The sequence below is a fragment of the Hypanus sabinus genome, chromosome 11 (genome assembly GCF_030144855.1).
Source record: "Hypanus sabinus isolate sHypSab1 chromosome 11, sHypSab1.hap1, whole genome shotgun sequence".
Classification (NCBI taxonomy): domain Eukaryota; kingdom Metazoa; phylum Chordata; class Chondrichthyes; order Myliobatiformes; family Dasyatidae; genus Hypanus; species Hypanus sabinus.
Window position 1 is genome coordinate 109,188,365 of NC_082716.1, and position 23,679 is coordinate 109,212,043.

The 23,679-nt window shown below is 43.3% G+C and overlaps 1 protein-coding gene across 6 annotated transcripts in view; it reads left to right on the forward strand.

Annotated features, from left to right (window-relative positions):
* The window catches only part of c11h19orf47 (chromosome 11 C19orf47 homolog), a 163,528-nt gene extending 143,536 nt beyond the window's left edge, over positions 1 to 19,992 (forward strand). For 2 of the 6 annotated variants that reach the window (XM_059985098.1, XM_059985102.1), the window contains 3 exons: positions 3,391 to 3,537; positions 6,453 to 6,523; positions 17,331 to 18,578. In XM_059985098.1, the coding sequence (XP_059841081.1) occupies positions 3,391 to 3,537; positions 6,453 to 6,523; positions 17,331 to 17,858 (746 nt within the window). In that variant the 3' untranslated portion in view covers positions 17,859 to 18,578. Of the gene's footprint in view, positions 1 to 3,390; positions 3,538 to 6,452; positions 6,524 to 17,330; positions 18,579 to 18,857 lie in introns of those variants that run through there. The other 4 variants (XM_059985101.1, XM_059985103.1, XM_059985100.1 and 1 more) reach the window with 3 other exon arrangements.
* The last annotated feature ends 3,687 nt before the right edge of the window (positions 19,993 to 23,679 follow it).

The following is a 23,679-nucleotide window of genomic DNA, read 5'->3' on the forward strand; positions in this document are numbered from 1 at the left end:
TCTGACCTGCTGAGTTCCTCCAGCATTGTGTGTGTGTTACTCTGTTCAAAGACACTGTCTGACCTGCTGAGTTTCTCCAGCATTGTGTGTGTGTTGCTCTGTCCATAGTCACTGTCTGACCTGCTGAATTCCTCCAGCATTTTGTGTGTGTTACTCTGTCCATAGACACTGTCTGACCTGCTGAGTTTCTGCAGCATTTTGTGTTTGTTACTCTGTCCATTGACGCTGTCTGACCTGCTGAGTTCCTCCAGCATTTTGTGTGTGTTACTCTGTCCACAGACACTGTCTGACCTGCTGAGTTCCTCCAGCATTTTGTGTGTGTTACTCTGACCATAGACACTGTCTGACCTGCTGAGTTCCTCCAGCATTTTGTGTGTATTACTCTGTCGATAGACATTGTCTGACCTGCTGAATTCCTCCAGCATTTTGTGTGTATTACTCTGTCCATAGACACTGTCTGACCTGCCGAGTTCCTCCAGCATTTTGTGTGTGTTACTCTGTTCCTAGACACTGTCTGACCTGCTGAGTTTCTCCAGCATTGTGTGTGTGTTGCTCTGTCCGTAGACACTGCCTGACCTGTTGAGTTCCTCCAGCATTTTGTGTGTGTTACTCTGTCCATAGACACTGTCTGACCTGCTGAGTTCCTCCAGCATTTTGTGTTTGTTACTCTGTCCATAGACACTGACCTGCTGAGTTCCTCCAGCATTTTGTGTGTGTTACTCTGTCCATAGTCACTGTCTGACCTGCTGAATTCCTCCAGCATTTTGTGTGTGTTACTCTGTCCATAGACACTGTCTGACCTGCTGAGTTCCTCCAGCATTTTGTGTGTGTTACTCTGTCCATAGACACTGTCTGACCTGCTGAGTTCCTCCAGCATTTTGTGTGTGTTGCTTGGTATTCAGTTCACTACCACACTACTCGCCCACTGGGGTGCGTGTAGAGCCATCCTTCACTGAAGTGCCCTTTCCAAACCACTGAAACACAGTATTAAACAAAGAATAAGCAGAAAATGGTGGATGTTTGTAGTTGTGCTACTGTAGTGCCAATTGTTTTTTTTTATTATGAATGTTTGATTCACTTTCTATAGAGGGTCTATAGAATATCCAACAATAACAACAGGCCTGTGCAGCAGAGTTTTTAAAGTGGAAAAGCCATTGCACTGGGGCCGTTATCCTCTCTTCAAATTTCAAAGTAAATTTATTATCAAAGTGCATATATGTCACCATATGCACCCTGAGATTCATTTTCTTGTGGCAATACTCAATTAATCCATAATAGAATCAATGAAAGACCGCACCAACTTGGGCCTTCAACCACTATGCAAAAGACAACAAACTGCAAATACAAACAGAAATAATAATAATAAATAAATAAGCAGTAAATATCTCTAACATGAGATGTAGAGTCCTTGAAAGTGATTCCGTAGGTTGTGCGAACATTTCAGTGATGGGGCGAATGAAGGTATCCCCTTTGGTTCATAGATTGATGGCTGAGGGGTAATTACTGCTCTTGAACCTGGTGGTGTGAGTCCTGAGGCTGCTGTACAACCTTCCTGATGGTAGCAGCAAGAAGAGAGCGTGACCTGGTGACCTAGGAAGTCTGTATCCAGCAGTACAAGTAGTCGTTGCAAACTGGGAACTTGCTTGGTTACATTGGATGTCTCCTTCTATGCCTTGTCGTGCCCTTCGCTCTCCACAATGCATTCAGAACTCGCTTCCTGGCTGTTGAATCACACTGCCTGAGCTGACTTCACATGCTGGGACACTGTCGCATGCAACAGCTACTTGGAGCCACAGGTGAGCGAGCTGCCCCAGAATGGACATGGCAGACCCCTTTTCTAGAGGTGCTACCCCTGCCTGGACATACATCGAAACATAGAGTGAAACGTGCTGTTTGTGTCGAAAAGCAATGCAGCCTGGGGATGTGCTGGGATCCGCCCGCAGGTATCGACGACATACAGTGCCTATAAAAAGTATCCACCCTTTGGAGGTTCATGTTTTATTGTTTTACAACATTGAATCACAGTGGATTTAATTTGGCTTTTTCGACACCGATCAACAGAGAAAGACTTGCATGTCAAAGTAAAACAGATTTCTACAAAGTGATCTAAATTAGTTAAAAATACAAAACACAAAATAATTGATTGCATAAGTATTCAACCCCCCTCCTTTAATATGACACATCAAATCATTACAGGTGCAGCCAGTAGGTTTTAGAAGTCAGATAATTAGTTAAATGGTGATTGTTTTTGGAGACCTGTGTGCAGTAAAGGTGTTTCAATTAATTGTGGAAGGTCCAACTGCTGGCTAGTCAGTATCCTGGCAATAACTACACCATGAAGACAAAAGAACACTGCAAGCATCTCCGCGAAAAGCAGTCAGGAGATGGATACAAGAAAGTTTCCAAGTTGCTGAATATCCCTTGGAGTACAGTTAAGTCACTCATCAAGCAATGGAAAGAATATGGCACAGCTGGAAATTGCCTAGAGCAGGCCGTCCTCAAAAGCCAAGTGACCGTGTAAGAAGGGGACTAGTGAGGGAGGCCAAGTAATCTGAGTCAGCTCCGGAGGAGTTACAAGCTTCAGTGGCTGAGATGGGAGAGACTGCGCATACAACAACTGTTGCCCGGGTGCTTCAGCAGTCACAGCTTTATGGGAGAGTGGCAAAGAGAAAGCCACTGTGGAAAAAATCTCACATGAAATCTCGGCTGGAGTTTGTCAGAAGGCACGTGGGAGACTGAAGTCAGCCGGGAAAAGGTTCTAATGTCTAATGAAAACAAAATCGAGCTTTTTGGCCATCAGACTAAATGCTATGTTTGGTGTAAGCCAAATATCTCACACCATCAAAAACACATCATCCTGACCGTGAAACATGGTGGTGATTGAATCATGCTGTGGGGACGCTTCGCTGCAGCAGGCCCTGGAAGGCTTGTGAAGCTAGAGGGTAAAATGAATGCAGCAAAGTACAGGGAAATCCTGGAGGAGAACCTGATGCAGTCTGCAAGAGAACTGTGACTTGGGAAGATCTGCCTCAAAAAGGTGGTATCCTTAATTAAGCTGCCCCCATCATCCAGGTCATGCCCACTTCTCGTCGTTACCATCAGGAAGGAGGTACAGGAGCCTAAAGGCACACACTGAGTTTCAGTAAGAGCTTCACCTCCGCCTTCAGATTTCGGATGGACTCTGTTTCCATGTACGCTACCTCACTACTTTTATTTTTGCTCTCTTTATACTGCGTGTTTTCTATTGTAATTTGTAGCTTTTTTATTATGTATTGCAATGTACTGCTGCCGCAATACAACAGGTTTCATAACATATGCCAGTGATGTTAATCTGATTCTGATTGGCTGTCATTTTTGCACACAACACTCATCTTTGGTGTTTTGGTCCAGTTCTTTCCAGACCAGCTGACCCCGGCCCGGACAATTCCGTAAAGCGACGGCGAGTGACTGCGGAAATGGAAGGTAAATACATAATCAATATGCCAAAAGGGACAACAGCAAAAACTAAGAAAATCCTGGAACAACAAGCCACGAAAGGTAATGTGATCACACCATGCTTACTGTTGGGTGCCCTCTGCATGCTAACACAGCAAGGTATAGTGCAGGCTGTGGAAATGTTAGCACCAATAAATCGGTCGTCATTTTCTGTTCCCTATGATTATAGCATGTTCCAGTAACTAGAGCTTATTTCTTTATTCAGTCACTAGACAGGGATACCACTAACAAGCTCAGCACTTAATACTCTTCCCTTTTTCAAAGTTCAGAGTAAATTTATTATCAAGATACATGCATGTCACCATGTACTATCTTGAGATTCATTTTCTTGTGGGCAATCACAGTAAATACAAAGAAACACAACAGAATTAATGAAATACCACACCCAACAGGACGGACAAACAACTAATGTGCAAAAAGAAACAAACCAGAAGAAAGGGGGGAAAAATAAATAATAATAATAATAAATAAATGCAAAGCCTCCATTGGTCACGATCGGCCATGGATGTTGCGGCCTAGCTGTCTGCAAGTACAATATGGAGAGTGAGTTGTTCAGTCATAAATAAGTAAGAAATAACGAGAATATGACATGAGGAGTCCTTGAAAGTAAGTCCCTAGTTTGTGGGAACAGTTCAGTGATGGGGCGAGTGAAGTTACCCACTTTAGTTCAAGACCCTGATGGTTGAAGGATAAGAACTGTCTTTGAACTTGGTGGTGTGGGTCCTGAGGCTCCTGTACCTCCTTTCTGATGGCAGTAGCGACATGAGAGCATGGCCTGGATGGTGCGGGTCCTTGATGAGCGCTGCCTCCCTGTGATGTGCATCCGTCATCAAGGACCCCCACTATCCGGGGCATGCTTTCTTCTCTCTACTACCATTGGGCAGGAAGTATAGGAGCCTTGGGTCCCACACCTCTTGACCATCAGGCTCCTAAACCGGTGCGGAATACTTCATTCACATCAACTCTCAACTGATCCACAACCAACAGGCTCACTTTCAAAGACTCTTCAACTCTGTTATTTATTTACTTTCTTATATTATTTACATGATTTGCATTCATTTGTATATTGGTTGTTTGTCAGTCTTGTTCCTTACAGATTTTTTTTAATATAAATTCTATAGTATTTCTTCATTTGTCTGCAAATGCCTGCATAAAAATGAATGTCAAAGTAGTAGATGGTGACATATAGGTGTGATATATGATACGAGCCTTCTGTTGGTCAGGCTTCACCCTGGATGTTGCATCCTAGCTATCTACGTACACCAGCCTGGGCAGTACAATATGGAGAGCAAGCTGTTGTTCATGTATCATGTTTCCCTATTGCCACACAGCCACAAAGGGATAGAGTTTGTTACCTGCAGCGTTGCAGGGGTTGCCAGTCAGCTAGCCACAATGCAGGACTGCCTTACTCTGCCAACTCTGGATTTTTCCCTGGGGGTTTACTCCCAAAGCGGGTATAACTGCAAGGCAGCAGAGGTTTGAGATCAGAGTTTTCCTTCTCCTAGGAGAACTGCCAACCACGGCTGACAAGCCCCATCTGCCCAAATCGACTGGTTTTAAGGCGCCAGTAACCTGCCTTTGCCCCTTCTCCTGTCAGTAGAAATGGTCTTGCCGGGGCTTAGTAGCTGAGGTTATTTGCTGCTTAGCCTGCCAAGGACTCCACTGGGAGCATTTAATGGGTACTGGGACCTTATCCCCATGCCAGCTGGTGGCGTAGTGGCATCAGTGCTGGACTTTGGGGCGAGAGGTCCCCAGTTTGAATCCGTCCAGCTCCCTTGCATGCTCTCCATCCGTGCCTGGGTTGAGTGTCGAGTTAGCAACTTGACCTCGTAAAAAAAGACCTGGAGAGGGATGGGCTCTGCCAGGTTTCAGACGTGGAGTATGATGAGCACACCAAAAAGATCAGTGCAAAAAGCTTGTCTTGACAGCGCCCCGTGCAAGTGGTGCACGCGAACTCTATTTCAATGTTTAGGCAAAGTTTGGATAGTTACATGGATGGGTCACGGATGGTGGGAGTCCTTGATGATGGACCATGGGCTAGGGTCACAGTGCAGTTGGTGGGAGTAGGTGGTTTAAATAGTTTTTAATAATGGACTAGAAGGGCCCCACGGCCTGTGTCTCTGCTATTTTTCTGTGATTACGTGTATGTCACCGTACTCTACCCTGAGATTCATTTGTTTGCGGGCATTCACAGTAGATGCAAAACTGTACAACAGAATCAATGAAAAACTACACACAAAGACTGACAAGCAACCAATGTGCAAAACAAAATTAACTGCAATACAAAAATACAGGTTATAATTAATACTGAGAACAGCAGTTGTAAAGTCCCTGAAAGTGAGTCTATAGGTTGTGGGGTGAGATCATAGTTGAGGTGAGTGAAGTTATCCATGCTTGGTTCAGGAGCCTGATGGGTGTAGGGTAATAACCTGGTGGTGTGGGACCTAAGGCTCCTGTACCTTTTGCCCAATGGCAGCAGCAAGAAGAGAGCATGGCCTGGATGGTGGGGGTCTTTGATGATGGAGTTTAACCAGTGTACTTGCTTATCCAAATATTAGACACTACAATGCTTCAAAATACTTCAGACTACTAACATTGATCACCCTCGGGGCATCAGAGTTCTACGTTCAATTCCAACACCGTCGGTAAGAAGTTTGTACGTCCTCTTAGTGTGTGGGTTTCCTCCGGGTGTTCCGGTTTCTTCCCACATGCAAAAGGTGTACTGGTTGGTAGGTTAATTGGTCATAGTAAATTGTCCTTTGACTAGGCTAGGATTAAATCAGGCATTGCTGGGTGAAGCAGCTCGTTGAGCCGGGGAGGGCCTGCTCCATGCTCTATCTTTATATGAATAAATAAAATCCTAATCTCAGGAGTAATTTGTTTTCTTCGGTATATTTGACATGACTGAAGTAGTGCCAACTACTATTTGTGTGAGTCTTTTGTTGTTTTGATTACAGGTTTGCCAAGGACGTCGGTCTTTGATAGGCTTGGTGCTGAGACAAAGGCAGACACCACTACTGGGAGTAAGGTGAGACCTAAGCAAGTCTTCTCTTTAAGAAATAACAGGTTGCTTAATATTGTTTTAGTGACAACCTGCTGTGAACAGTACTGTACTACATAGAATGCTGTACTCAGGATGTTAGGACTTTATTCCCTGAAGTGTAGGAGAACGAGAAAAGGTAGAGGTAAACAAAATTCTGAGGGGAATAGATGAGGCAATTGCAAGTAGGCTAGGCTTTTTCCACGGATGTTGGCTGAGACTAGAACCAGGGGTCAGGGTTAAGGGTGAAAGGTGACATTTAATAGGACCTCTTCATGTTCAGAGTGGTGAGAGTGTGGAAGAGGTGCCAGTGGAAGTGGTGGATGTGGAATCGATTGCACCATTTAAAGAGTAGTTTGGATAGGTACATGGATATGAAGGCAAAGTAATAGTTCATCACAGATTAGATGAGCCGGAGGGCCTTTATCCTTGCAGTAGTGGTCCATGACAATATTGAAAACTAATCCTGCTATGGCTGCCTCTAAGACAGCAGGAATTAAAGTCAGAGTTTTACAGGAAAGAGACAGGGCCTTCAGCCAAACTCGTCAATGCACTATTTAAGTTAAAGTTTATTGTCATCTGACCGTAAATGTACAGCCAACCAAAACTGTGTTCCTCTGGATCACAGTGACCTTGGGCCATCCACAAAACCTTTATCACACACAATGCATAAAAGATTATCATAAATAAGATAAAATATAATTCAAAAATGCATGTAGTGCAGAGCACAGGTAAACAGGTCAAGAAATTTCACTGTTGCTTGGAGCCGGTGTGGCCACTGTGACCATTCGTGCCACCATCTTGTGACATAATATCTTGGTAGATATTCTAAATATCCAGCAGAGTCCGAATCAGGTTTCTTATTACAAGCATATGTTGTGAATTTGATGTTAGGTGGTAGCAATACCTTATAGTATATAATAAAATCTAAATTACAATAATAAGTATATATATTTTTTCAAGTTAGATAAGTAGTTAAAAAATAAATTAGTGAGGTAGTATTCATTCAGAAATTGGATGGCAGAGGTGAAGAAGCTGTTCCTGAATCACTGAGTGTGTGTTTTCAGGCTTCTGTACCTCCTCCCTGATGGTAGCAATGAAAAGAGGGCAGATACTGGGTGATGGATGCTGCCTTTTTCAGGCATTGCACCTTGAAGATGTCCTCAGTGCTGGGGAGGATAGCACCCATGATGGAAATGACTGAGTTTACAACTTTCTGTAGCTTATTTCAATCCTGTACAGTACCCTTCCCCTCTCCTCTGCCGTACCAGATGGTGATGCTTGCAGTCAGAATGCTCTCCATGGTACAACTGTAAAAATTCACGAGTGTTCTTGGTGACAAACCTAATCTCCTCAAACTCCTAATGAACTATTGCCTCTGCCGTGCCTTCTTTGTAACTGCATCAATGTGTTGGGCCCGGGATAGATCCTCAAAGATGCTGACACCGAAGAACTTGAAATTACTCATTCTTCCCACTTCGGGTTCCTCTTAAGTGGACTGGTGTGTGCCCCCTCGTCATACCTTTTCTGAAGTCCTCAGTCTCTGGTCTTAACTGACATTGAGTGCGAGGTTGTTGTTGCGACACCACTCAGCAAGCTGAAGCACCTCGCTCCTGTTTGCCTTCTCGTCACCAAGTTGTTTAGTTGGTGAACCGCCTGCCTCAAGAGATTCCCTAACTTCATGGCACAGGTAAGGAAGAACAGATAGAGACTGTGCATTACAGCACAGTGCAGGCTCTTCAGTCCATGATGTCATGCTGACCTTTTAACCTACTCTAATTCAATCCTAATCATTTCCTCCTACATAGCTCTCCATTTTTCTCTCATTCCTCTTTCATTTTCTTAAACATTTGCCTAATGAAAAGTTTCTAATGTTGTGTACGGTTCAGCTGGGTCTTTTAATATACAGTAACAGGCTACAACAAACTCAGAGTGGTTCAAATCATATGCGCGTTTATTACTTACAAGGGAAAGTCTACTTCCATACACTAACTTGTTGGTAGCTTCAACCTTACAGCCCCAAACAAATCATTTTTGTACATTTACAAAGTCCAGTAAATCATCAGCTTAGTATCTTTGAGTTCATTCCATCCCTTAATTGCATTCCTGTCTTATCTCATAACCGTCTCGATGAGTCCATTTGTTTTGCCATTTCTCCCCTCCCCCCCAGCATCTGCATCCTGTTTCTCTCTACTTTCAAAACATTCCTTGTTATAAAACGCATATCCAACTATAAATCATGTGCCCTGCCAGCTTCCTATTCAAACAACCCAGCAGAGCGTACTGGAATCACACAGGTTGTCACAATATGCTTTACCAAAGGTATAAATTCATAAACACTTCAGGGTTACAGATGTATTTCCACACTAACCTGTGAGCAGAATGAGCACAATCCTTTCCCTTCCTCATTTTCATCGTCCTCCCCATCTCAAAGAAAAAGGACCCAAACGTTTTCCTTTGTTCCATGCCTTAGGATACTAACCAAAGAGATTAGCCCCACATCCCTTAAAACTCTCAGAAGGAAAATAATTCACTGGTTGCAAATTTAAAATTAAGTTTCTCTCACATTGTGACAAGGAATGGAAATGGATGTTTATGGCTGACTTGTGTATAGTCAATAAAACCTGGGCCCTTGGAAACAAGTTCTGTGCGCCTGATTTATCCTGATCAAAGGCTGCTATAAATACTGTTGAAACTGCAAGAAGGTGGGCGGTAGAACAATTCCACAGTATCTGTTATGACTGTCCATGCTATATTCGAATGTAGAACATTACAGCATAGTACAGGCAGCAGCACAATGCTGGAGGAACTCAGCAGGCCAGGCAGCACCTGTGGAACAAAGTACAATCGATGTTTCAGGCCACAGATGCTGCCTGGCCTGCTGAGTTCCTCCAGTATTTTGTGTGTGTTGCTCAGATTTCCAGCATCTGCAGAATCTCTCTTGTTTGTGATCTGACAGCACAGTAAAGGCCCTTTTAATCTACTCTAAGATCAATGTAACCCCTCCTTCCTACATAATCCTCTATTTTTCTATCACCTATGCACCAATCTAAGAGCCTCTTAAATGTCTCGTCTTGTTCTGTGCTGTATTGTATGACTTAGACAGTCATGGTCTTTCTACAGAAGTGGTTTGCCATTGCCTTCTTCTGGGCAATGTTTTTACAAGCCTGTTGTCTCCCAACATTTACCAATACTCTTCATAACCAGGACTTGTGATGTGCACCAGCTGCTCATTCAACCATCCACCATGGCTTCATGTGACTCTGATTGGTGGTGGTGGGGAGGGGGGCGAGCTAAACAGACGCTACACCTTGCCCAAAGGTGACCTGCAGGCTAGTGGAGGGAAAGTGTGTCTTACACCTCCTTTGGTAGAGATGTATCTCCATCCTGCCATCCATAATTTCTTAAATGGATCTTATGTATTTACCTGTACCAGTAACCCTGGCAACGTGTTCTACGCACCAACCACACTGTGTATATTTAAAAAATTAAGAAATAAAAAAAAATTAAAACTTTCATCTCACTCCCCTACCCGCCACCATACTTTCCTCCAGACACTGATTATGCCCCCTCATATTAACCATTTCCAAAAGTTCTAGCTGTCCTCTCTGTCTATGCCTTTCACTATTGTATACACTCTATCAAATCACCTCTCATCTTCCTCCACTCCAAAGGGAAAAGCCCTAGCTCGCTCAACCTTTATTCATCAGGCATGCTCTCTAATCCAGGCAGTATCCTGGTAGATCTCTTCTGCACCCTCTCTAAAGCTTCCCCATCCCTCCTATACTGAGCACAAGACTCCCAAGTGTGGTCTAACCAGAGTTTCACAGAGCTGCAACGTTACCTCGTGGCTCTCGGTCACTTGACTAATGAAGGCCATACGCCATCTGAATAAGCTTATCAAACTGCACAGCAACTTTGAGGGCTCTAAGCACGTGGGGCCCCAAACTTTTAAAGGCTTAAACTCTTGTGTTTCTTCTAGTAATCTATTATATAAGCTCTATATCTATAATGAAATAAACCTGATGAACCTTTTAAAGAAATTCTAATTTACTGACAATTTGAAATAAGTCAGGGGGCATCTGCAGAGTAGGAACTGAACGTGAGTGGCCTGAAACATTCACCCTTTGTCATGAAGGAGCAATGCCACCTGGACAACACAAGCACCTACGTCAGGATGCTGTTCATCGACTAAAGCTCAGCATTTAATACCATCATTCCCATGATCCTGATTGAGAAGTTGCAGAACCTGGGCCTCTGTACCTCCCTCTGTAATTGGATCCTTGACTTCCTAACTGGAAGACCACAAGCTGTGCGGATTGGTGATATCCTCCTCACTGATGATTAACACTGGCGCACCTCAGTGGTGTGTGCTTAGCCCACTGCTCTACTCTATATACACATGACTGTGTGGCTAGGCATAGCTCAAATACCATCTACAAATTTGCTGACGATACAACCATTGTTGGTAGAATCCCACGTGGTGACAAGAGGGCATACAGGAGCGAGACATACCAACTAGTGGAGTGGTGCCGCAGCGACAACCTGGCACTCAACGTCAGTAAGACGAAAGAGCTGATTGTGGACTTCAGGAAGGGTAAGGCGAAAGAACACATACCAATCCTCAGAGAGGGATCAGAAGTGGAGAGAGTGAGCAGTTTCAAGTTCCTGGCTGTCAGGATCTCTGAGGATCTAACCTGGTCCCAACATATCAAAGGCAAGTTATAAAGAAGGCAAGACAATGATTATACTACATTAGGAGTTTGAAGAGATTTGGTATGTCAACAAATACACTCCAAAACTTCTGTAGATCTACCATGGAGAGTATTCTGACCGGCTGCATCACTGTTTGGTATGGGGGGTTGGGGGCGGTGGGGATGGGGGTACTACTGCACACGACCGAAACAAACTTCGGAGGGTTGTAAATTTAGTTGGCTCCATCCTGGGTACCAGCCTACAAAGTACCCAGAACATCTTCAAGGAGTGATGTCTCAGAAAGGCAGCGTCCATTATTAAGGACCTCCAGCATCCAGGACATGCCCGTTTCTCACTGTTACCATCAGGTAGGAGATAGAGAAGCCTGAAGACACACACTCAGTGATTCAGGAACAGCTTCTTCCCCTCCACCATCCAATTCCTAAATGGACATTGAACCCTTGAACATTACCTCACTTTTTAAATGTATATTATTTCTATTTTTTGCATGATTTTTCATCTATTCAATATACGTGTACTGTAATTGATTTACTTATTTATTAATTATTATTTATTTTTTTTCTTCGATATTATATATTGCATTGAACTGCTGCGGCTCAGTTAACACATTTCACAGCACATGCCAGTGATAATAAACCTGATTGCTACCATCAGGGAGGAGGTACGGGAGCCTGATGGGACATATTCAATGATTCAGGAACAGCTTCTTTCCCTCTGCCATCTGATTTCTGAATTGACATTGAACCCATGAACACTACCTCACTACTTTTTAAAAAATCTTTTTGCACTACTTATTTAATTTAACTGTTATATACATACTGTAATTGAATGGCTTGTCATATGAGAATTATTTGATGGCTCTGGGCTTGTACTCACTGGAACTCAGAATACTGAGGAGTGACCTCATTGAAACCCATTGAATGTTTAAAGGCCTGTATAGAGTGGATGTGGAGAGGAGGGTATTTCCTCTGGTGGGAAAGTCTAACACCAAACGACACGGCCTAAGATTAAGAGGACAAGTGGAGGAATTTCTTTAGCCAGAGTGTCTGGATCTGGACATTGATCTGGAATTCATTACCACAGGTGGCTGTGGAGGTCACGTCATTGAGTATATTTAAGGCAGAAGTTGATAGATTCTTTTAATTAGTCAAGGCATGAAGGGATACGGGAAAATGGAGCTGAGAGGGAAATGGATCAGCCATGAGGAAATGATGGAACAGACTCGATGGGCCAAATAGCCTCATTCTGCTCTTATATCTTGTGGTCTTATGACAAAATTTCTGATTAATGGCCCTATATTCAGGTGCTGCTTATGTCAGTGGGCCTGCGAGGTTCCATTAAATGTCAACGTCCTTAACATTCAGTGAAGAGATACTGATGTCATTCTGAGAGTAAATCTTCAGAAAATGCCCTGCATATTATTATCACTGAATCACGGAGTTGTTACATCCTGGAAGTAGTCCATTTGGCCCATCAACTCCATAACTGCTCAGTGTAAGAACAATCAAAGTAGTCCCACTCTCCGTCCTATCAGATACTCGCCCAAAGCAACACACACAAGATGCTGATAAACTCAGCAGGTCATGCCAACTCATTTGGTGCTTTTAAGGCAGAGATAGATAGGTTCTTGATTAGCCAGGGCATCAAAGGGTATGGGGAGAAGGCAGGGGAGTGGGGATGACTGAAGAATTGTATCAGCCCATGATTGAAAGCAGAGCAGACTTGATGGACCGAATGGCCTACTTCTACATAGAAACCCCTCAGCACAATACAGGAACTTCATTCCACAAAGCTGTGCTGAACATGTCCTTACCTTAGAACTACCTAGGCTCACCCATAGCCCTCTATTTTTCTATCTCCATGTATCCATCCAGGAATCTCTTAAGAGGCACTATTGTTTCCACCTCCACCACCGCCAGTTACACCTCCACTTCCTCATCCAGGTCATTTATAAAAATCACAAAGAGTAAGGGTCCCAGAACAGATCCCTGAGGCACACCACTGGTCACTGACCTCCATGCAGAATATGACCCGTCTACAACCTCTCTTTGCCTTCTGTGGGCAAGCTAGTTCTGGATCCACAAAGCAATGCTCCCTTGGATCCCATGCCTCCATACTTCCTCAATAAGCCTGACATGGGGTACCTTATCAAATGCCTCGCTAAAATCCATATACACTACATCTATGGCTCTACCTTCATCAATGTGTTTAGTCACATCCTCAAAAAATTCAGTCAGGCTTGTAAGGCACGAACTGACTTTGACAAAGCCATGCTGACTGTTCCTAATATTATTATGCCTCTCAGGACCTTCTCCATCAACTTACCAACTACTGAAGTAAGACTCACTGGTCTATAATTTCCTGGGCTATCCTTACTCCCTTTCTTGAACAAAGGAACAACATCCGCAACCCTCCAATCCTCCGGAACCTCTTCTGTCCTCATTGATGATGCAAAGATCATTGCCAGAGGCTCAGCACACTGCTCCCTGGCTTCCACAGTAGCCTGGGGTACATACAGAGTCTATGGAAATAAATAAACAGTCAACACTTTGCACTAGGACCCTCCTTCTTCTCATGTTTATGAGACACTAATTCAGTTCCATTCTGATTACTGTAATTGAATTGCTCCCTACTACTACCCTTAGGAGGCAGTAGTCATAATGTGATAGAATTCATCATGCCGCTTTGAGAGGCAGAAGCTGAGCTCAGATATATCGGTATTACAGCGCAGTAAAGGGAATTACATGAGAGAGGAGCTGGCCAACGTTGATAGGAGGGGGACTCTAGCAGAGATGACAGTAGAGCAGCAATGGCTGGAATTTCTGATAGTAATTTGGCTGACAAGAGAGGTCAAAGACAGCATAAAAGCCAAGGATAGGGCATACAATATAGCAAAAATTAGTGGGAATTTAGAGGATTAGGAAACTTTTAAAAAACTGACAGAAGGCAACTAAATATAACAATGAGGAAAAGGTGAAATATGAAGGTAAGCTAGTGAATAATATAAAAGCATACCAGAAGTTTTTTTTTCAGATATATAAAGAGTAAAAGAGAGGCACGAGTGGATATTTGACAGCTGGGAAATTACACTGGAGAGGTAGTAATGGGGACCAGGAAAAGGAGGGCAAAATTACTAAGTATTTTACATTAGTCCACACTGTGGAATACACTAGCAGAAATTTGAGAGTCAGGAGGCAGAAGTGAGTGAAGTTGCCATTACTAAGGAGAAGGTGCTTGGGAAGACCAAAGGTCTGAAGGTAGGTAAGTCACCTGGAGCAGGTGGACTACACCCCAGTGAACTGAAAGAGGTAGCTGATGATGTTGTAGTGATCATTCAGGAATCACTGGATTCTGGTTTGGTTCCAGAGGACTGGAAAATTGCAAATGTTATTCCACTCTAAGAAGAGAGGGAGGTAACAGACAGGAATTACAGGCCAGTTAGCCTGGCTTCAGTGGTTTGGAAGGTGTTGGAGTTAATTGTTAAGGATGTGGTTTTGGGGTTCTTAATGCACATGGTGAAGTGGGCCAAAGTGGGCATTGCTTCCTTTAGGAGAAATCTTGCCTGCCAAACCTGTTGGAATTCTTTGAGGAAATAACAGGCAGGATAGACAAAGGAGACTTGATGGATGTTGTGTACTTGGATTGTCATAAGGCCTTTGACAAGGTGCCACACGTGAGGCTGCTAAAACTGGTAAGAGCCCATGGAATTACAGTAAAGATAATAGCATGGACAGAAGATTGGCTGACTATCAAAAGGCAAAGAGTGGGAATAAAGGGATCCTTTTCTGATTTGTTGCCCATGACTAGTGGTGTTCTGCAGGGTCGGTGTTGGGACCGTTATTTTTACGTTTTATGTCAGTGATTTGGATGATGGAATTGATGGCTTTGTGGCCAAGTCTGCAAATGATACAAGAATAGCAGGGGCTGGTTTTGGGGAAGCAGAGAGGCTACAAAAGGTCCTGGACAGATTAGGAGAATGGGCAAAGAAGTGGCAGTTGGAATAGAGTTGGGAAGTTTATGGTAATGCACTTTGGTAAAAGGCATAAAGACCTACGTTATTTTCTAAATAGGGAGAAAGTTCAGCAATCAGAGAATCCTTGGGCAGGATTCCCTAAAGGTTAATTTGCAGGTTGAGTCGGTGGTGAGGCAGGCAAATGCCATGGTGGCTTTTACTTTGAGAGGATTTGAATATAAAAGCAAGGTGGTTCTGCTGAGGATTTTTAAAGCATTGGTCAGACCACAGTTGGAGTATTGTGAGCAGTTTTGGGCCTCGTATTGAAGATAGGATGTGCTGGCATTGGAGAGGATCCGGAAGAGGTTTATGGGAATGACTGTGGGAAAGAAGGAGTTAATGTATGAGGAGCGTTTGACAGCTCTAGGCCTGTACCCTTCAGAGTTGAGAAGAATGAGCGGGATCTCATTGAAACATTGGAAGACCCTGACTGAATGGATGTGGAGAGGATGTTTTCTACATTGGGATGTCCAGGATCAGAGGATACAGCTTCAGATTACAGGGAAATCCCTTTAGAAGAGAGACGAAGAGGAATTTCTTTAGCCAGAGGGTGGTGAATCTATGAAATTAGTTACCACAGGCAACTGTGGAGGCCAAGTCAATGGGTATATTTAAAGCAGAGGTTGATAGATCTTTGATTTGTAAGGGGTCAGGGTTTATGGGGATAAGACAGGAGAATGGGGTTCAGAGGGAAAATAAATTGGCCACGATGGAATGGCGGAGCAGGATCACTAGGCCAAACGGCTTAATTCTGCTCCAACGGCAATTCAGCCCATCCATTCTGCTCTGCTGATTTACTTTTCCTCTCAACCCCATTCCCCATAACCTTGAAACGTAGCAATCAAGAATTTATCCCACCTGGTCCACTTTTATCAATATCGTCATGAGAGCACGCTGACTGGCAGCTGGACATGTGAATCAAACACCGAATGAATTCCGAGTGAAATTGTCACGTACACAGATACATGCATAGAATGAAAATTTCCAACCGCATCACAGGCACGTAACATTAGACAAACACTGTTCACCAGAGAATCAGAAGCACTACACTGGGGTGGTGTGGTAGCATAGCAGTGAGCATGCCGCTGTACAGCACCGTGGCCTGGGTTCACTTCCCATCAGTGTCTTGAGCAGTTTCTGTGTTCTCCACGTGACCGTGGGGATTTCTTCCCGCTGTCCCAAGTCATACAGGCTAGTAATGGACAAGTAACTGTTAAACACATAGACTGATTGAAGCTACAGAACTGTGCAAAAGTTTTAGTCACATCTATATAGCTAGGGTGCCTAAGACTTTTGCACAATACTGTAGCAATGTGATGTTTCGCACTGTAATGCTGCCGCAAAAAAAAAAACATTTCAAGACATGTGAGTGATGATAAACCTAATTCTGATAATGGGTCTCTATCGTATGGGATAAGATATCCCATACGATGATATGTATGGGAAGGAAGGGGAGAGGGGGCAGGAAGGAGGAGGATTATGGTTGGGAAAAGGGGAAGGGAGTGGGAAACACCAGAGAGACATTCTGTAATGATCAATAAACCAGTTGTTGGAATCAAATGACCTCGCCTGGTGCCTCAGGGCTGGGTGTGTCTGCACCCATGATACCCCCACCCCCCACCGGCATTCCTTCTCTACAGCCTGTCCCACACCCCTCCCACAGTGCTCCACCATCACCATTCCAAAGATCCTTTGCTCCAGCCAGATTTACGAGCTTGCTCTCCACTCCAAGTTAACAAATACAGAACTGCGCAAAAGTCTTAGTAACCTGGCAGTATAACAAGACTTTTGCACAGTACTGTACATAAAGTGATGCTCAGCGATGTGTTTATTGGGGTGGTGGAGGGGGTTAATGGGTGACAGTTTTGATCGACCTGATGGTTTGGGGGAAGTAATTGTTTTGACCCTGGTGGTCCTGGTGTGGATACTACTTAGCCTTCTCCCTGATGGGAGTGGGACAGACAGTCCATGAGCAGGGTGGGTGGGATCCTTCATGATATTGCTGTACTGTGCTATTGTCTTCATGGTAGTTAGACTGATTGTGCTGAAATACGGATTCTCTTTCAGCCGACGGGAGTGTTCAGCCGCCTGGGCGAAGTTGTCAGTCAGAAGGAGAGCAGCGATGATGACGAGGCCGGTTCTGTGCTTCAGTACGTGGGGGTCTTGAAGAGGGCTCCGACCGCGTCCGCACAGGAGAGCCCCGCGCTTCCGCTCATAACCAAGGAGAGAGCCAAAGCCTGCGCCACCACGATCAGACGGCTGGCAGTCCCGAAAACTGGCAGTAGGACTGTGCCTGGCAAGGGTGTACAAACCACAGGTGTGGTCCCCACCACCCGCCTGCAGTCGGCGAGCCAGGCCAAGGTCAGCATCAGGCAGAGGCTGGGGAAGCCCGCCTCCATCGAGGCCGACACACAGGACAACAAAGTCAGCAGTACGAAAAGCCGCGGCAGCCCCGAGTTCACTGTGACCATCAAGAACATGGCACGGACTGCGGCCGGTACCAAAGTGACCAGCAGTACAGAGGGTCGCCTGGCTCAGATGGACTCCACGGCCGCCGTCAGCGTGTTCGAACGGCTGGGCAAGAAACTGAAGTAACAAAAGGCACGCATGACACTTTATTTTTATATGCGCATTAGGTATCCCTTCGTTCACAGCAACACACCGTTCTCCCACCAAAAGGTCAACATAAGGAATCTATTGAAAGGATAATGGGAGAGAACAAGATTTTAATTAGCATTTAGATTTTGTTTTGATAATTTATTCAGAACCCTGTTGTTTTGTGTGTGCGTGTGTTAATGGGAAGGGTGTTAAAGCTTTTTCAAGGGGTCAGTAAATTTTGGTGTAGATATTTTGTATATGATCACTGCCTTGGCGCACGGGTTTAAGTGACGCCTCGTTATCAGTCAAGCCATTATCGCTCGGACTATGCTGGGAATTTTTCTCCCCTCATTCACAGTTTATTCCAATGCAGTGTGGTTACTGTCACTACTAACAAGGCAGGGGTTCCCAACCTGGGGTCCACAGACCCCTTGCTTCATGGTATCAGTGCATGGCATAAGAAAAGGCTGGGAACCCCTGTTAAAAGGGGACTTGGATAAATCGGACTGTTTACTTCATTACAGAACTCCTGCCATTCGTGGGTATGTGTCACGTTGGGATACCTCAGCACTGAGGAACATCAGGTGCAGGCCATTTTATTTACAAAGTTATTTTATTGCCGTTTGGAGTGTTTTATGCCTGTGTTTATAAGGCACCGTTTATTCCCATGCGTTTATTTTTCTTGCTTATGAGAAGATATAAAATTATTTTAATTCATCTCTTGCTACTGTAGTTTGATTTGTGCTTTGACTGAGTAGCCAGTTTCAAATGGTTCAATTTAATATCAGAGAACATCTACAGCGTACAACCTGAAATCCTTACTCTCCACAAACATCCACAGAACAGGAAAAGAAACCTGAATAATGAATGTCAGAAAACATTAGAACCCCCAAAGCTTCCCTCTTTATTCAATAACATTGTTGACTGATGCTTATTTTTAAATTTTTAAGGCGTACCTGAAAGACAAATCTCTATTTTATCTTTTATTTTATTTAGAGATACAGCTCAGTAGAAGGTTCTTCTGGCCCAATGAGTCCATGTCACCCAATTACACCCTTGTCACCAATTCACCTCCTTGGAATGTGGGAGGAAACTGGAGCAGCCGTAGGGCACCCACACACTCACAGGGAATGCACAAACTCCTGATGGGCAGCATTGGAAACTGAACGTGGGTAATGCCTGAACTCCTCTGTCGTTGGAGATTACTTGTCAGTGTGCTGTCTGTAGTGGAAGGTGAATCTCAAGTTTATATACAGTACACTGTACATGCTTTGATAACACTGGACAACAAAGTTTTTTCGGAAGCGTTGCTTCCTCAGAATTTTTTTTAAATGATAGACTACTTAAAGCTAAAACACAAATATAATTTCAGACTACTTGTATCATGTAAGATTTTGGAGAAACAATAAATTAACTTTTATTGAATATAAAGTGTTTAATTGCATAACAGTGGTGACGCTTCGCAATAGTTCAACTAAGCTAGAGATGTTTTGCTGATGATTTTCATTTGTACTCAGTGCCTGAGGCTTCTCGCTCAAGTGTCCAACAATAATCAGCCAGTATTGATGGATTCCAGTTTCTCTGATACCGTTTCTCCATGACCACAGTGTCCTGGTGAAACCTTTCACCGTGCTCGTCACTAACAGCACCAAGATTTGCAGGGAAGAAGTCCAAATGGGAATGCAGAAAATGAATCGTTAGTGACATGTTGCACTTCATGGTTTTGTGTGTTTGAAGCATGTTGTCAACCAGCTGCATGTAGTTTGATGCTCTGTAGTTGCCAAGAAAACTTACAACAAAATCCTTAAATGCCTTCTGTGCGATTTTCTCTGGTCCCACTAGAAATTCTTCAAAATGCCTGTCATTGATGACCTGTTTGATTTATGAACTAACAAAAACGCCTCCTTAATCTTGACATCAGTTATTTTGACTTGAATTATTAATTGAAATAACAGATATGGGTGATTTTTTAAAAAATTGTGCCTGATGTGGAAATTTCATGATGAGTTTCTTGATCAGAAGCCCAAAACTTCTTAAGGTACACCATAAAGTGTGAGGGGTGATTGATAAGTTTGTGGCCTAAGGTAGAAGGAGTCAGTTTTACAAAACCTAGCACATTTATTTTTCAACGTAGTCCCCTCCCACATTTACACACAGTCCAGCGGTCGTGGAGCATACGGATCTTGCACCTCCAGAAGGTGTCTACAGCAGGGGTGATTGTTAGGTTCGTGGCCTAAGGTAGAGGAAGATGAGTTCTACAGCTCTCATTACATGCACATGCAGGTCAACTGAGTGATTATACAGAAAGTTTGAAGTAATAATGCATCTCCTTCTGCCTTAGGCCACAAACTTATCAATCACCCCTGATGAGTTATTAACTTCAAACTTTCTGCATAATCATTCAAAGAGTTGACCTGCACGTGCATGTAACAAGAGCTGTAGAACTCATCTCCTTCTACCTTAGGCCACAAGCTTATCAATCACCCCATGCTGTGGACACTTTCTGAAGGTCGAAGATCCGTATGCTCCACAACCACTGGAGTAAGTGTATAAATGTAGGAGGGGACTATGTTGAAAAATAATTGTGCTAGATTTCTAAAATTTACTCCTACCTTAGGTCACAAACTTATCAATGACCCCTCGTATTCAGGAAACAAGATTTTTGTTGTCCAGTGTATTCAGGCCAGTCTTTTATGATATTGTATGCATATTAAATGGAGATATTGCTTAAAACATCCTACCTTCACTCAAATTGGACAGGATTAATATTCACTAACACAGAACAGACACGAAACTCAGCTGGTCAGGCAGCATTTATGATGGAGATGCACAGTTGATGCTTTAAGTTGAGTCTCAACAATTGTAGATCTGCATCATTGACAGTCCATTTCCTTCTTTAGATGTTGCCTGACCTACCAAGTCCTTGTGTGTTGCTACAGATTCTAGCGTCTGTCATCCAAATGTAATATTCAGGACAGTCTTGCATGATGTTACAGGCACACTAAACAGATATTGCTTACAACATCCTACGTCCATTTCTCTCTGATTTTGGCATTGGCAGTGGGATGGAGCTACAGTAGGTTCTGGTTAATTGAGAAACATAGGGACCAGTACATATCGGCTAATTAAGTGGCTACCACAGTTAGCCAAAATTTAATGGAAATCGCTAAAAAGGTATTTAAAAAAAGACAAATGGTAATAATTTATGTATTTAAATGAAATGCAGAACATATTACAACACTACCAATGCTACTGCAGTTCTATAAAACTATATTAGTTAATTGTTATCGACGGAGGAATTAATGCAATGTATGCTACTGTATTCTTTTGATTGTAAAAATTCAGTGCAGACACCTGGTACAGATAATGGACTGCCTTCATACAATGCTTACAACAATTGCATTTCCCAAATCTTCATTTTTATTGTAACATTCAAGATGATTGCCAAACCCTTCAAATTCTTCAAGTTCCTAACGTTGAAGTAGTGAAATAGTTTCATTTTCTCTCTGGCATCTGAATGTTGGAAACCACAGTGAACAAAACAGTACTGAATTGCCTTACTGATTATTTCTTGCTAACTATTAGTGACAGAAATCACTTTTTAAACACAAATACACACACAACTGATGCTATTAAAAAACTGTTCGCTCAAAGCTTGGTGTAGTTAGTGTCCTGCGGCCACACGTGGTAGCTTAGTGGTCAGCGTATAATGCATTACAGTACAGGTGACCCAGGTTCAATTCCCACCGCTGCCTGCAAAGAGTTTGTAACTTCTCCCTGTGACCACCTGGGTTTCCTTCGGGTGTTCTGGTTTCCTCCCACTGACCAAAGACCTACCGATTTGTAGGTTAATCTGTCATTTTAAATTGTCCTGATTATGCTAGAATTAAATTGGAGAATTGCTGAAAGCATGGCTCAAAGGGGCAGAAGGGCCTATTTCACACTGTATCTCAATCAATATATAAATATTGGGCCTCCAACCTTCAATAAATAAATGTATGTGACTGATACTAGTTAGGAATGGTTTGGCAACAGTCTTGTCCCAATTAAGTGGCATAGTGCCCCAAATAAATGAAGTGAATCTGGGAATTTTCTAGATCAGTTTTTGTTCTTTAATAGTTGTCCCAAATAAGCTGATGGCCCGATTAACCAGAAGCCACTGTGTAAGCAATAGGCACCTCAGGCTTGCTCCAGTTAATGGAACCTATATTGGATTTGAAGTACAGTGGGACTGTGATTACCTTCTGGTAGCTTTTTGACTACTTGCTTTACTCTTTAAAATCTCAACATCATCTTCCTTGAGCCCAAATGCTGACCTACAAGACCATAAGATATAGGAGCAGAATTAGGCCATTTGGCCCATTGAGGCTGCTCTGCCATTTCATCATGGCTGATCCTTTTTTCTCTCAGCCCCAATCTCCTGCCTTTTCACCATATCCTGACTAATCAAGAATCTATTACCCTCTGCCTTAAATATACTCAACGATTTGACCGCCATAGCTGCCTGTGGCAACAGATTCCGCAGAATCACCACTCTCTGGCTAAAGAAATTCCTCCTCATCACCACATCCACTTTATCAAAGCCGCTGAACACTCAGACATAATTTCAAATCTAAAACCTAACACCTAGGGTTCAGTGAGGTTCCACCCCGCCCCATCCCAATGAGTACAGTGCAGGCCCAGAGCCATCAAAAGGCTTGACGAGGGAGCCTTCGGAAGGCAAAGTCCCACGTGCTGGCCTCGCAGTAAGTAAAGCAGATCCAAACAAACAATCCAAAAAACTTCATCACTACATAAACGTTAACTTGATTCTTTTCCCACAGCTGCTGCCTGACCGCTGGGTTTTTCCTGAACCTTTTTTTTAATATTCCAAAATGACTTTGAAATTCAACGAGGTTGCTCCCATTACCCTTGCTGAAAGCAGATTTAATTGAATACATTTTATTGTCCTGTCAGTGGTCATATCCAAATCAATTCAAATGCCCATCATCTTGACTAATTATGTTTAAGGTACTTTGGGGGAAGGAAAGGCTAATGAATTCCATTTGAATTAGGCTTTCCTTAAGGATTTATTTTGGGATATTTCTTGCTTCTGTTGAACAAATGATGGCCCACTACTTTCTTGAGAAGCTGCAGGCTAGATAGCCAGGTGGAATTGAGATTTTGATCAAGCAACCATCCCAGAATGGTTGATGTGTGCTTAGTCATTGTCATTATAGAATTTCTGCACAGAAACAGGCCCTATGGCCCATCTACTCCATACTGAACTGTTATTCTGCCTGATCCCATTGACCTGCACACGGGAACAGAGACCTCCATACCTCTCCCATCCATCTACTTATCCAAATTGCTGAAAGTGAAACCTCATCCACCACTTGTGCTGGCAGCTAGTTCCACACTGTCACTGCTCTCTGTGTGGAAAAAGTTCCCTTCAAATATTTCACCTTTCACCCGCAACCCATGACCACTAGTTCTATTCCCACCCGACCTCAGTGGAAAAAGTCTGCTTGCATTTGCCCTGTCTATATTTCTAATAATTTTGTATACCTCTATCAAATCTCCCGGGCTCTAGGGAATGAAGTTGTAACCTATTCAACCTTATCGTATAACTCAGATCCTCAAGTCCTGGCACCATCCTTGTAAATATTATTGGCACTCTTTCAATTCAATATCTTGCCTGTAGGTAGGTGACCAGAATTGCACACAATACTCTAAATTAGGCCTCGCCAATGTCTTATACAACCTTAGCATAACATTCCAGTTCCTGTACTCAATACTTTGATTTATAAAGGTCAATGTGCCAAAAGCTCTTTACGAC